The sequence below is a fragment of the Lolium perenne genome, chromosome 7 (genome assembly GCF_019359855.2).
Source record: "Lolium perenne isolate Kyuss_39 chromosome 7, Kyuss_2.0, whole genome shotgun sequence".
Classification (NCBI taxonomy): domain Eukaryota; kingdom Viridiplantae; phylum Streptophyta; class Magnoliopsida; order Poales; family Poaceae; genus Lolium; species Lolium perenne.
The window spans coordinates 90,070,645-90,085,651 of NC_067250.2; the positions used below are offsets into that span (position 1 = coordinate 90,070,645).

The 15,007-nt window shown below is 45.8% G+C and overlaps 1 protein-coding gene across 1 annotated transcript; it reads right to left on the bottom strand.

The window, feature by feature from the left end:
- Positions 1-5,342: 5,342 nt before the first annotated feature.
- LOC127316697 (uncharacterized) lies at positions 5,343-6,255 on the bottom strand. Its single transcript, XM_051347150.2, has one exon. It carries the CDS (start codon positions 6,144-6,146, stop codon positions 5,667-5,669), a length of 480 nt encoding a protein of 159 aa, XP_051203110.1. The 5' UTR covers positions 6,147-6,255; the 3' UTR covers positions 5,343-5,666.
- Between the last annotated feature and the right edge of the window lie 8,752 nt (positions 6,256-15,007).

Here is a 15,007-nt window from a genome sequence, read left to right on the forward strand (position 1 = left end):
CCCTCCTCGCATCAATATTTTAGGACATCCGGCCGGCCATTTTATATACTGCCTCTAGTTTAAATTAATTAATTTTATTTTATTTAGATACGGATGCATCTAGTTAATAAACGCATCTAGGTACATACGTATCTAGATAAAGTGGGATCAATTAATTTTAGATCGGAGAAAATACAAAATATTGTGTTTTTGATCTGTTTAGGTTAGATCGTGGACACAAAATCGGCCGTCTACCATCTTTACCTGTTTGTTTCAGGGTCAGCTCAAATGGCCAAACGTATTTTTCTTCCAATAAATTCACGAATTCCAAATTTAATCTACATAGTACAGTAGGAAATGAAAAACGCATAGAAAATAAGAAAACTTGGCTAAACCGTAGACCTAGCTATTGCTCGTTGTCGTTCTCCTTGGTCAAGTCCACGAGAACCAACATTTTCGACGGTTAATCGCATATCGATGCCGGTAGATGGAATTCAGACGCAATGGGCCGGTATTGGCGAAAGTCACTGCTCCCATAGCGCCTTTGGCACAAGGGGTGGCGTAGGCGGTGTCGGTGCTCAAGGGGCCGATGGAGACGGTCCCCACCTCTATGGAGTGGCAGGATGCCTCTGCTTGTGCGATGACTCTTGCAGTTGCGTGTAAAGGCCTTGCCACTCGACCACCTCCGCCAGCTCGGGAGGCCTTCACGACGAGCATGAATGCCTCCTCCATATCCAGCCCAGGCGACATGTGGGGAAGCTAGTCATTCATGCCCTCTTCCTAGGTATGCTTCATCATTTAAGTGAGGTAGCCCCGATAATCGTTGATGTGGTCCCGATCCTCCTCACCTTGGATTTCCTCGCTGAACAAGAGCTCCCTCCCTCCTCCCGGTCGGCGGAGGCTTCTCCTCATTCTCCATCTAAACATTTACTGGCGGGGCAACCCCATAGTCAGACTACACGTTGACCAAATAAATCACGTCGATATGTTTTTGTCGGCCGGTGAACACTCCCTTACGTCTTCTCCGGGTACCTAGTAAAACCCACGTCACGCTCGGGCCTTGTCATGACTTTTGATGTGTGTAGTAGCTAGGGCCAGCACACTTCTAAGTACTTCCTCCATCCAGAAAAGAAATGTTTTAATTTCATACATAAACGGAGGTATGTAGATATATTTTAGTTATAGACATGTTCCCCGTACAACAAATTTTCTTTTTAAATTATGGAGGGAGTAGTTTGGTTGTTTTTATTACGGCCGTTAAAACGAGCCATTCGTGCTGGTGTCCGGACGGCAAAAGTCAATCGCGTATCGATGCTGGTAGATGGAATTCAGGCGCTGGATGGGCAGGTGTAGGCGAAAGTCACTGCTCCCATAGCGACTTGGGCGCAGGGGGCGGCGTAGGCGGTGTCGGTGCTCAAGGGCCCGATGGAGACGGTCCCCACCTCTATGGAGTGGCAGGACGCCTTTACGTGTGCGATGACTCATGCATTTGCGTGTAAAGGCCTTGCCACTCGACCACCTTCGCTAGCTCGAAGGCTTCACGACGAGCATGAATGCCTACTCCTTGTCCAGCCCACACGACATGTGGGGGAGCTAGTTTTTCATACCCTCTTCCTTGGCCCGCTTCATCATCTAAGTGAGGTATCCCAGATGGGCATCGATGTGGTCCCGGGTCTCCTCAACATAGATTTCCTCATTGAACAAGAGCTACCTCCCACCCGGTCGGCGGCGGCTCCTCTTCATTCTCCATCTTAACGTTTACGGCGGATAGCCCCGTAGTCACACTACACGTTGACCAAATAAACCACATTGATATCTTTTTGTCGACCGGTGAACATTCCCTTACGTCTTCTCCAGGTACCTAATAAACTTACCCACGTCACGCTCGGGCCTTATCATCGCTTTTGATGTGTGTAGTAGCGAGGGCCAGCACACTTCTAAGGCTGGTGCCAACGCGGGCTGGAGGCGGGGCGAGAGGGAGGCGAGAGGGGGGCGAGACGAGAGCGCGGGGCGGTGGCGCGGGCGCCCGGCGGTAGCGCCCGCTACCGCCCGGCTACGCCTCGCTGGGGCGAGAGGAGGCGACAAAGGGCGAGAGGGGGGCGGCAGCGTTGGCAGCACGGGGCGGTAGCGCGGGCGAGAGGGAGGGTGTAACGGCTAGCTGATGTGGCGCGATCTGATTCGTCCACGTCAGCTAGCCGTTGGGGTAGCCGTTGCTGGTTCAAAAAATTCGAAAAAAAGCCAAAAAAACCCCAAAATTTCATCCCCACCCCCTATAAATACCCCCCATATGGTTTCACTCACTCCACACCCATTTCATTTCATTCATCTCCTTCACTCTCTCAAATCTTCTCCACCATGTGGTGGAGCCGATTCCACATCCAAGAGAAGCCGTCTGGGAGTTTCTGGTGAGTACAGCTCTAGCGACGCGACGACGGAGGAGGAGCGTCCAACGGGCCGCGATAGGGCCAAGGCCGCGGCACGTAAGGGTAGGAGGAAGGGGAAGGAATCCTCATCAAGCAGTGAGGTAGGAAGTAAATCCTTCGCGATGAAGAACATGTGGAATGGTTTAGTGAAGGCTAAGCTACTCAAGCAATGGAACAAAATGAAAGACCGATCAACCGCCGACATGAACGAAGCAGAAAAGCGCAAACATGCGAAGGCCATCAAGATGCTGGAAAAAGAGCTTGGTCTGGAAGATGATGACGACGAGGAGGAGGAGGAGGAAGAGGAAGAGGAGTAGAATTTTTATTTATTATGTAATTTTTAAAATTTATTTTGCAATTTTATTAATTATTATGTAATCGGTAACATTTTTAGTTGAATAAAATAATTTTCTTGCATTATTTTGAATGTCTAAAAAAAATCGAGTGAAATAACTTATTCTGAAAAAGAAATGGTGATGTGGAGGAGAGAGAAGTGAGAGCTGGCACTATAGCATGTGCATTGGCACCGTGGGGTGAGAGTGGGGTAAGAGTGTGGTGAGAGTGAGGAAAAAAGCTGATGTGGCAGGCTATAGTGGGGTGATGCATTGGCACCAGCCTAAGTACTTCCTCCATCCAGAAAAGAAATGTTTTAATTTCAGGTATGTAGATACATTTTAGTTATAGACATGTTCATGTATGTACAAGAAATTTTCATTTTTTCATATGGAGGGAGTACTTTGGTTGTTTTTATTACGGCCGTTAAAACGAGCCATTCGTGCTGGTGTCCGGACGGCAAAAGTCAATGTGCAAATGGGCATATATGCCAATTATGTCATTCCCTGGAATCCTAGGTTGTGATTAATTATCAGCTCATTATATACTTAGACTAGTCACAATGCATAGTATCATATAGAAGTATCATGCGTATGATACTACTACATGTTACTATCTCCACAATGCATGGTATCATATACTAGTATCATAATCTCTATATATTAATTGTTTTGTAGAATCTCAATGCAAATATATGTACAAGATTTACTTGACATTAATTTTTCTAGTAGTATGTGCTATGATACAGTATCTACCTATGATACTAAGCATCTCTCTCACATCCTTAATCAGACCGTGCCACATCAAGATTTTCGCATTTACTAATGCATTTATACTACCTATGATACTCCCATTGTGGGTAGTCTTACTGTATTAGCGTTTGGACCTGACCTGCTGTGGCATTTATCGGCGGCGTTAAATGGGATTAGTGCGCAGCCAGAGCAGCTGAAGCGGACATACTCCTACTGTACAGTACATACAGTTGGTGGTTCATTACTGCTAGTACACCGTACGTGTTAAGACCTGCCGTTTCTGCTCTGGTGATGGTCGGTTCTGTGTCAGTGGTCACGTAATCTAATCTTGATCGATCAGCTTGGCCGGGGACGGGGACCGGTCGGTGCTCCATCTCCAAACGTCATTCCGCGTTCCACGGTGGCAAATTCATCTCTGTAGTACGCTTCTGCTGCTTCCACCACTCGAATTTTGTTGCAGCAGATTAAGACAAGGCGATTTTCGCCCCAGAAATAAAAAGAAAAAAAGATGCACGCTGATGATTGCAGTTGCGTTTACAGCGGGGAGGGAGGGAGACGGCCGGATTCCATGGTTGCTTGCTCGCTCTCCTTTCTCGTCCCTCACCGCGTCCTCGTCCACTTGCACATGCTGCTGTCGGCTCCAGGAATCTCTCCGCCTCCCTCGCCATGGCCGTCCCGCACTATCGAGCCCAAGTACCGCTGCACGTCTCATACAGCCGTACCCCTGCCTCTGCCTCCGGTCCTGGGAAGATGCCGTTCCTCTCTCTCTCTCTCGTTCCCAATAATGGCGATGCCAAAACGGGAGGGGCGAGACCTATTCCTCAGCGGCAGCAGCAGCATGCCGTAACCGCAGAAACTGCAACAGACCATGTGATCTGAAGACAAGAGAGGAGTGAGGGAGGGGGCAACTCACCTCTCTTCCGATTCTTCCTCCCCATCACACTCGCTCAGGCGAGATCCATGGATCGCCCAACACGCACGCAACGCACCTCCCCTTGCTGTTTCTGTCCCTTCTTCATCCCATGGATCTGCTGAACTCTTCCACGCCCAGCAATCCCAACCGTCGGCCTGCCTGATATCATGGCGCGCGCATGCCTGGAGTTAACTGAACCAACTGAAGAAGCGCCAGATTTTGCGAATCGGGGAGTGACCGAGCACGGCTGGACGGACAGCGGCGGGTGGGGGCGTGTGCGTGCTGCTGCCGCCATCAACAGCAACCCAGAGCAGAATTCGCAGGGGAAAACTTATGTCATGTTGTTCTCATGAATGGAAGATTCTCTGCTGCTGCAGATCTTCTTCTCCTTCCCCCATCTCTCGCGCCAGTGCCGGCTGGGACAAAAGAACCCGAAGTACAGCCCACCCCATCCCATCCACCTCACGATTTCTTCCCCCTCTGCTCACGCGATACATAATTCTCCCTCCATGCAGATCGTTCTGACCAAGAAAAGATCTGGTTTTTATCTTCCCCTCCAAGACTCAAGGCACGTTCTTGCTTCTGGATTCATCAACGGCTTAAAGCCACTAACTTGGCAGAATTCAGTTACATTGTGACCAAATCTGCTCTTTAATTTCCCCTGGAACACTCTACACGCGATGATCTACTTGGATCAACAGCTTAAAGGGACAGGATTCAGTTAAATTCAGCAACATGTTTCTTTGCTCTTCAGCTTCACACTTCAGAAGAGGAGTGTGGTGTTGGCTCCACCGAAAGCGTCTGCCTTTGTCAGCCTCTTCTCCACATGTCCAAAATTCGACCTGCACTTGGCACAAGAATCCAAGCTCTCTTGTTTCAAAATTCAAAAGGGGAATTGAAGCTCCAGACGAGAAACTGGATAAAGCATCAGAACTGAGACGATTTCTGAGAACTGTTAGCTTATAGTATAACAGTTGGTAAATTCACAAGATCTCTCCGGGAAATCCTATTACATCCATACTCTCTATATTATATATAAATAACAATGTTTACGATTCTACAATTTCTCCTTCCACGCAAACCCACTAGAAATCCAAGAAGAAAGGGAAGAAAAACCCAAAAAGTTAAATCACGCGTTATTTGTACTAGCGATTGTACCGTGGCCGTGGAAACCCAAGAAGCCAAGAAAGAGAGGAAGAAGAGGAACACAGCAACTCCAAGAACAATTGCACCCATGGAGCCTGCGAATTCCGATCGGCCGCGAGCCTACAGCGCCGATCCGTCGGCCCGCGCGGGCCCGCACCTCGGGCGGCAGGGGACGAGGCACGGCGGCGCGCGGATCCGCTTCTTGGGCGGCAGCGACATGAACACGGCGGAGAGGTCGCGCGGGGCGTCGAAGTACACCAGCGGCCGCTTCGGGGATGGCCGCGTCGTGGCCAAAGCCGTCGGCTTCCTCGGCGCGGGAGGGCACTCGGTCGGCGGCAGCAGCCTGCTCTCCTCCGACGTCGGCGTTCTTGGCTCCTCCTCCTCCTCGCCCGCTGCAGCCGTCGGCGTCCTGGACTCCGCCACCACCTCCTCCTCGTCCTCCGCCCCCGCCGCGGCCCGCAGATGTTCCGCCTCCGGCGGTGTCGAAAGCAAGGCCGACGACGCGTGCTCAGGCGCAGTCCCAGGCTCAGCCGCCGCCGCCCTCGTCCTGATCGGCGTCAGCGCCGGCAGCAGGACGTCGCCCGCGTCCGGAGACGTCATCTGGCACGGTGAATTGTGGGTTTGCGTGTGGGGATCGAGGTCGTTGGGTGGGTGCAGGAGAGGAGAAGAGAGGCCGGCGGGTGGAGAACTTGGGTTTGGGAGGAGAGATGAGGAGGACAGGAACCGAAGGCGGTCGCGCCAAGGCAGTTAAATAGCCAGACTCCAGAGAGAGAAGGAGATTAAACGGCTTGGGTGGGGTAAGTTGAATTTAATGCCTTATTACCTTTGGGGCTTTGCCTTGCCTTTTCCTAAAAAAAAGTTGAAAGGAAAATAAAAGATAAATTGGTATTAATTTCCCACCGTCAGATCAGGATTGCCTTTCGGTGTCCTAGCATTTGGTGGATCCAAGATTATTTGCCTATTCTTTCATGGCATGTATTTGGCAAATTTTGAAACAGGATACAAAGATTTCTGCTACTCCGTATTTCATAGTTGTCTAGATATTTTTTTAGATATCGTTCAACTAAGTTGGTATACTATTAGGCTCATAAAGACTTTGCATTCTTTGACAAAAAAAATTGCACATACACATGCAAATGTCACAAATCATGTACCCCTAAATTTGTGTAGTATTTAGACGAAAAAGCATAATAACCAAATTATACAGTTTTACCAACATGCAACTGGAATTAACTCATCCGGATACTAACGTGCCTAAGACATTTACATAAAAAAGATGAGCAATCTCTAGAAAAATAACGAGTGCCCGAATCGGGAACATAGACACATTTTTTTGCAGCGGCAGATTGTAGCGTTCTCAATTTGTGTGTTCCAAATAAAAACAACAAATGTTATGTACCTTTTGTAAATCTTTATGTTGGCATGCTTTCAAAACAGAGAAAACTTATGCTAATTCTGGTTGAGTAGATTCTTTTTAGAACTCGTTTAACTAAGCTTGCACATTATTGGGTTAAAAGATAATGTATTTACGTACTTCGGAACAAAAAACACTTTTTTCTACTTTACGTTTGTCTAGATTTTTTCAGCTAAGTTGGTAGAAATATTCGGTTGAAAAAAAATACTTGCACAAATTACAAGCTAAAACAACTACTCATTGGGGGGGGGGGGGGGGGGTGCAAATCAGGGATCCTTAGGGTAGCCTCCAACCCTCTTAGGTCATATTTAATTAATGGAATTTCAAAAATCACCTCGCCCACTAGAAATTTAGTTTATTATTCGACTCCTAAGGATGGTTTGAGGTTACACTATGGGTCATTAATTTGCATCCCTATGCTGCACAGTCACCTAAGAATTTGGTAAATCATACTATTCACTTGCAATTCTGGTTAACTTATCCTAAAAGCTCGGACCCGAAAGGATGTAATTTCAAAAACATGATGTTGCAATCATCTTCTTAACTTATATGTGATGTGAGGATGGTTAGATGCCTCACTACATAAAAGAAGTGGTTAAGGCAGTCTCTACAAACATAACAAAGATATGGATGTGAAATCCGAAAAACAAAGTGTACCTAGATACCCCCTCTGTCGCAGTGGAGGTGGTGCACACATTTTTCAAGATTTAAATTTGACCAACCAAACATCAATTATATGTTACGCATGTTACAGCGTTAGATCCTGGTTTGAATAAAGTTTTAATGGTGTAATTTTTGTAACAGTCCACAGAAAATTAATTTGTCAAAATAGTTGATAAAGTTTGGACACGCAAAATAAGGGTGCCGCCTCCATTGGGACGGAGGGAGTACATTGTTGTATAATGTCTGATCCGAAGCATTGAACCATATTATACATTCTCAAATTTGCAAAGTAGTGCGTTCAAAATGAAATCCTTGACAATTGGTTTGTTTATGTCACAATATACACAAAAGTACAACAAGAAAGGTAAATTCTGAAAGTATTAAACTTCATTATTATGATCCCATAACTATAGGGTTTGCAGGACCAGAGTAAAAACATCCCAACTATAGCTGCAGATAATTAATGCATAGGTTAATATTTCCCATGTGGCATGAAGGTTGCCATGTTGGGCGGGCATGGAGATGGTGCCCCCGCCCAGAGCACAAATGTGGTGAACCCAATGATTTCCTGTGATAGAAAGATGAAAACTTTGGAGTCCGGGGGGGAGCAAGCAAGGCATGTAGGGGAGGCAATGATGGCGTGAGCTCAGGAGGAATAAACGTTTCGGGAGGAGGCAATCCAGAGGCACGCAGGCCATGCAGCACGCACGCAAGGCATGGCAGCTCCAGGGACAATCGGAGCAGCTAGCGACAGCTTCGGGAGATTGCAGCTGGTTGCAGAAAATGGCCGGTTATATAAATGAGCCATTGATTTCGAGGCATAATTGAGCGAGCCACATCCTGTCCATTTTTATGGCGTGGAAGTGACATTCCACCCGTGCAGGGGCCTCCCCTGTTTGTAGATTTTGCTTTTCCTGCGACGGATGGATGGAGTGGCTAGCGCCTCTCACCTTTTCTTTTCATTTCTATGTGTGGGCTACCTACAACAACTAGATTAGATGGGACGATTCTGCGGAGACAAATGTGGGAGGAGATTCAAATTCATTGGGGGTAGGGTTTGCGTAGACGCAAGCGTAGGAATAATGTAGCGCCAACTAACTGACCCGCTATAGGCTTGGCACCGGTCGACGCGTACAAGTACCGCACTAGTACGTGACAGCGATCACACGTAGTAGCTCCACAAATGCTTACTAGCTGTTTCAGATTTAATTTCGACAGTAAAATTAATCTGCAGAAAATAGTGAATCACAGTGCTAGGTTTTTCATCAGCTGACTAATGTTGGTTGCCCTTCTCTCTTTGCGCAAAGACAATGACCGGAGGTCCGATCAGGGGCAGGGGAAAGGCCCTCCAATTATGACGAAACTACACCGACTGCCATTGGCTTGGATGAGAAGGAAAAGATAGGGAGGACCAGATCTGTTCTTTGTCTCCCTTCTTCCTCCTTCTACTCGGACCCACCGCAAGCCCAAGTTCGCTGGCGGAAACAAACGGATGATCATGGCCACATGGGGCCTCTTGCCTTCCGAGGGACTCTCTCTCTCTCTCTCTAATCCAGTGTGTGCATTTGATTAATCACCCTTGCTTTCGACAGCCTTTTGCACTGATTAGTCTTCAATTCACAATTAATTATGGCGTACGAATTACTACCACCGTTCGAGGAGTGAGCCATTGCTTGGAAATGGAGGGAGTAGTGAGGTGTACCGTTACAATGGCTATCTAATGCATGCATTGCTTGCTCTCAGTTAAGACGGCCAGCAATGCCAGATGTAAAGATTGCCATGTAGCTAAATCGCATTACGAATGAGTCATGCCTTCGCCCCAATTCTCCAAGGCCTCTGATTTTAGTATTCCCTCTCCCCACTCTCATAAATAGTTGTTTCTTATAAAAAAAAGCATTAATATTAAGAAGATAACGAACAATAAAATGTTGTACACATTAGGGGTCCACCATTCGAAAACTAAAAAATAAAACAAAAAAAGAAAAAGATCACGTGGAAGTGATCAGAGACTCGCACCAACACAAACAAACCACCACCATTGGCGACATCTAGACTGCGCATAAGGGTTCTCCACATAAACACCTCATGGCACAAGTGATGTCATCGCTCTGTCCAAACATAGAGGCTAGATCATGGGTTTTCAACCAGAAGAGGTCCGATCTCCACACAATATCTTCAGGAAGTAAACGACTACAACACTTTCATTGCCAACTATGGTCAACGAAGGCCAGACCAAGGGTTTCCACACCGGAAACCAAGACGCGGACCTTAAAGAGCACCACCAAAAATGAACGCATCCTATGCCAGCGCCCCCACTTGCCGAGATGCTGCAGTTTGCCAACTGGCTAACATTCATCATGTGCATGGTTCCAACAACACGTATGGACACAATGAGCACTGGATCGTCGTCTTCTCCCACATATCCACCGCGATTACTCCATGGGGAAGCCGCCGTGACTAGGCGACCTCGAATCAACACGAGAATGCGAGATAATACCTTCGGAGGCTAACCAATCTTCAAGCACGACCACCTTGAATCCCCACGAAACACCTTGATGTCTGGGACATGGAGGTGCCTATGCTGATGTTTCCAAAATGGTTACAATTTCCGGTTGAGAATCACCAAACACCCGAGAACGCGCCCTTCTATGGTGTTGGTGAAGCATCCGCATTAGAGGAGCGCGTCATGGCTGATTAGGAGGGAACAGGTGGCGTCCTAGGCGGCACGAGCATACCAGGATCTCGTGAGGGCGCCCCTAGTGTGAGGGTGCCCCTAGGATGGAAAGAGCCGCCGCATACGCCATGGGAACCTCGAGGTAGAACGACAACATGGCCGAGTGATCTTGGAGGTGATCGCCAGTGCGATCTAGTAGTCCGAGACGGGGATGAGAAGCAGCAAGCACCGCAAGCGTTGCCCGTTGACATACGCACACCAGGAGCCTCACACCGCCTTCCTCCACAAACCCACGTGAGGAGGCCTCCCCCAGCAGAACAACACCACTCCAACCTTCGGTACTGCGGATGTCGCCACCGTGGTTAGCGGTGGAGGAGAGATGTCGTTGTGTGATAGACCAGTGTGCCATAGAGGGTACCTCACGGCGTGTTGAGACAGAGGTTGGAAAAAGGCGGAGAGGTACTGAACGGTGAGACATGAGTTACCCAACTTCAGATCTCACAACGGTGACAAGATCATGTGTGCTGTTATAATTCACAATAAGGACAATAAGTGCACGATTACAATGTAACTAGGTAAGCATTGGTTCTGTCTCATGGGCTCCCGCGATCCGGCCTATAAAGACGCTAAGGATCTAGCATTTACATGGAGAAGTCCGAGCTGGACACTAAGAGCAAGTACAATAAGTCCTAGTCGGCTGGCTATAAGGATTAAAATAATATATTGTTGCCTATAGTTGGAGGAGAGAGAGAGGAGGAGAGAGAAGAGGAGTGGGCTCTTATGCAAGAGCCGGCACTAGCACTTGCTCCTAGGCACTATGTGAGAGTGAATGGTGGGCGATGCACTGATAAAGTAGTATAATTTTATGGCTCACTATTGTACATGTTAGCTCTAGAATGACTATAGATGACATGCCATTTGGCTTATAGTCAATAGTTGGCTCTACTATTAAACTTGCTCTAAGGCCTTTCACAATGGGTTGTATCTTAGTGCGCTATCCTACATAGTGTTGTATGTTAAGACTAGCAATAGTGCGGGGTAACATAGAGTAATAACATGCACATGTTACTACTCCATGTTACCACCTTCATAGTGGTTAGTAACATCAAAGTAGTATCATATATGTATGAATTAATTAGCGTGTACTCATTGTATCCTGGGAAGTGTGGTGTTACAGTAACTAGCTATCTTACCCAATCTTCTTCTTCTCTCCTCATTAACTCAATGCCACATAAGCAAATTTGCTGAGTTGGACACTTAGTTACTAGTAAAGTTACTTACACTATGAGTAATCTAAGAGACAAAGCCCGCAATGCATTGTACCTTTAGGGTTGTATCTACATTTAATGACTTTGAGGACATGCATGCATTTGATTGGGCTAGCCATGTAATAGTACCTATGGTTCCGTTTAGGATACAACACCACTCTCTTTCATCATTTAATATAGTGCCACATAAGTAAGATGCCTAAGATACCGCGCTAAGAAACCCCCATTGCGAAAGGCCTAAGTTCTATCCTAGCATGGACTACTTGCCGTGCACGTAAAGGATACACCTAGCGCAATTCGTATGGATCTGCATAGCTTCTCGCGGGGTGAAATCTCCATTGTATTCAATCAACAACTAGACAGTCTGGTTGGGCATAGGCCCAACCGCTATCTGTGGACCACCCAAACTTGCCAGACTGCCAATATATAACTAAGTTGTGGGTATACTGACATAAGCATCCCGAATGGGCCTGCCGAATAAAGTACCCGAAAACATTTGGAAGCCCACGACCCGAAGCTTCTCAAGACCCAGAAGCCCAGCGAACGTCAATATGGAATATATAGTTATATTAGGAATCACGAGTCATGTAATTATACGGGAAAGACTCGGATAGTCTCCCAGAGTTTGTAACTTGTACTGCAAGAGAACTCTCGGCTTTCCCTCCTATATAAAGGGGGGCCGAGGGGTGGAGAAATCATCGAATCTATTGTCAACATAATCCTAGTTTTCTTAGTTGAGCACCTTTTCGGCTGAACCTTCGAGATCTACTTGCCCTCTACTTTCTACGAAACCCTAAGTCTACAATCTATAGGCATTGTCAAGTTAATCCCTTGTCATATATTATTTAGCATATTCCCACCAAGAGAGCCGACTGGGCGGGCTGACGGCGGCGCTAGGGTTCGCTCCTTGCATCGCCTAAGGAGCGGCCCAAGGGACTCGCTCCAAGTACGCCTTTTCCTACCTATATACTTGCATGCGTGGAAGTTCGAGAGTTTAGCTTTACTCATAAGCAGTTGTATTCGTCTGTTTTTCATAGTTCTATTTTGTAGCACGCCATGCAAACGCAATTTTCGTAAAGAGATTGGGGTATACTTAATTGTTTTCTTGCAATCATGCATTTCCACTAGTAGAAAACCTCTCATCCGTCTAAGCCATAAATACCGGTTCCCTTACGAACCGGTACTAAAGGGTGCATTAGTACCGGTTGCACTGCCCAGACCTTTAGTACCGGTTCGTAAGGACCTTTAATACCGGTTCGTGACACGAACCGGTACTAAAGGGTTCGCGTCGGTGAAAAACCTTTAATGGGTTCGTGACACGAACCGGTACTAAAGGGTAGACCTTTAGTACCGGTTCGTGACACGAACCGGTATTAAAGGTTTTTCAGCTTCCCCACCCAGCACCACCCCCCCCCCCCCCCCCGTGGATCGCCTTTTTTGACACTGTAAAATAGAAAAGAAAATGATAGAAAATTCAAAAAATAAAATGTTTTCAGATTCTTGTATGTTATGCAACCTACTATTAGGGAAAATTAACAAATTTAAATTTTCACTTTTTTTGCAAAAAAGTTTTGAAAAATGGTAAAACCGCAATAACTTTTGCATACGACGTCGAAAGAAAACGTATAATATATCAAAAAAATCCTGGGAAAAAGTTACATCCGATTTCACCGGGGTTTACCCGGTTAGCCAATTTTTAGATTCTCAAAATTCCAAATGAAAATATAAAAGCAGGAAGATTTTAGTTTTTTTTCCAGAAATTTAGAATTTTATATATTTTATTTTTTTTAAAATTAAAATATTAATTATAAGAATTTTTGAGTCCTAACATATTACTATTACTTTTATCAAATTATTTCAAGTTTTAGGTTTTGCAAAAAATATTAAATTTTTAAAAAATAATTAAAAATAATAAAAATTAAAAAAATAATTTTATTTATTTATTCAACATTATTATTACATCATTACTTTTGTTTATTAAAAGAATTATTTGGAATTCAAACGATAAAAAGTGTGACATCGACCAACATGTTAATAGGATTGATATGATACTACTATCACATACATGCGCGCGAAGCACTTGGAAGTGGAACGAGATGGAACTTGGAAGTTAAGCGTGCTAGTGCGGGAGTAGTGTGAGGATGGGTGACCGACCGGGAAGTTTGACTACGGGTAAGTAATTTGACTAGAGATTAAGTGTAGTTAGAGACTAACGGGAATACTAGTAATTCTGAAAAAAATAAAAAAAAGAGGCCGTGAAAAAAAGGGTGTGAAAAATAATTAGAAAAAATGGAAAAAAAATAAACGAAATAGGCTTTAATACCGGTTCGTGTTACGAACCGGTACCAAAGGTCTCCAGCCCCACGGGTTCCTCCGTGCCCACGTGGAGGCACCTTTAGTACCGGTTCGTAAGGAACCGGTACTAAAGGTGAGAGGCTTTTAGTACCGGATAATTAGTACCGGTTCCAAAACCGGTACTAAAGGCCCTTTGGAACCGGTACTAAAGGGGGGTTTTTCTACTAGTGTTCGTTCGTTGTCAATGAAGCTCACATGTACCTCCACTTTGCGAAACGTGCTTAGTCAATATGGCGTCCAAGATATATTATACTACTAGTAACTAACAAAGATTGGTGCGTGCGTAGTGTATGATGGAGCTAATCAGAACGAATTATTGAAAAAAAAAGTTGCGTGTGACGAGCTGACGATCCCATTATCGTGGATACCATGTGGGACAGGTGCATACGTTATAATCATACCGATGCCTGGAGACTGGACTGGAGTAATCTAGTAGACCGCCAGTACTTGTCTTCCCATGCAAGAGGATCCAACGTTTCTGCATCGCGACAAGTGAATGAACTTTAATCAAAGAAAATGCTTGATTAGGTGGACCATAAGCTTGATGATTTAGGATCTTTAGCTTCTTGGAATAACGCAGTTTGTTTTGCCTACTGTTGCTTGGAATAATGATGGTGTCTTCACAGGTGCTTTCGCTGAATTCTATGCACATATCGACGAGACGAAGAAGAGGACCCTCTTCTCACTGAAACTCTGGCGTACACACTATGCGAGCAGCTCAGATCGTAGAAAGATGCATGCAGAATTGCAGAAGGGAAAGAGGCCACGGAAAACCTACTTTCCAAGCATGAGAATCAAATAAGAATGAAAATTTATCAATTGTTTGACGTCCTTTCCTACTACCTCCGTCCCTACGTTGTTAATTTAACCAACATAATACACGTTATGTATTACAAAAAATATATATATCATTAGAAACCCTTAGATGTTATATTTTCTAATGGTACAATCCTTATGCTCTACAACTTGTATTACATTGATTAAATTGACAACCTAAAGATACGCATAGGCCTAACCCACCAGGACGCAGGGAGTATCACGCTGCTACCCCAAGGCGTGGAGTTTGTGGCAGGCCATGGATTTCTTC

Coding starts and splice junctions, on each gene's coding strand:
- LOC127316697 (XM_051347150.2), bottom strand. CDS start 6,146: ATGACGTCTCCGGACGCGGGCGACGTCCTGCTGCCGGCGCTGACGCCG.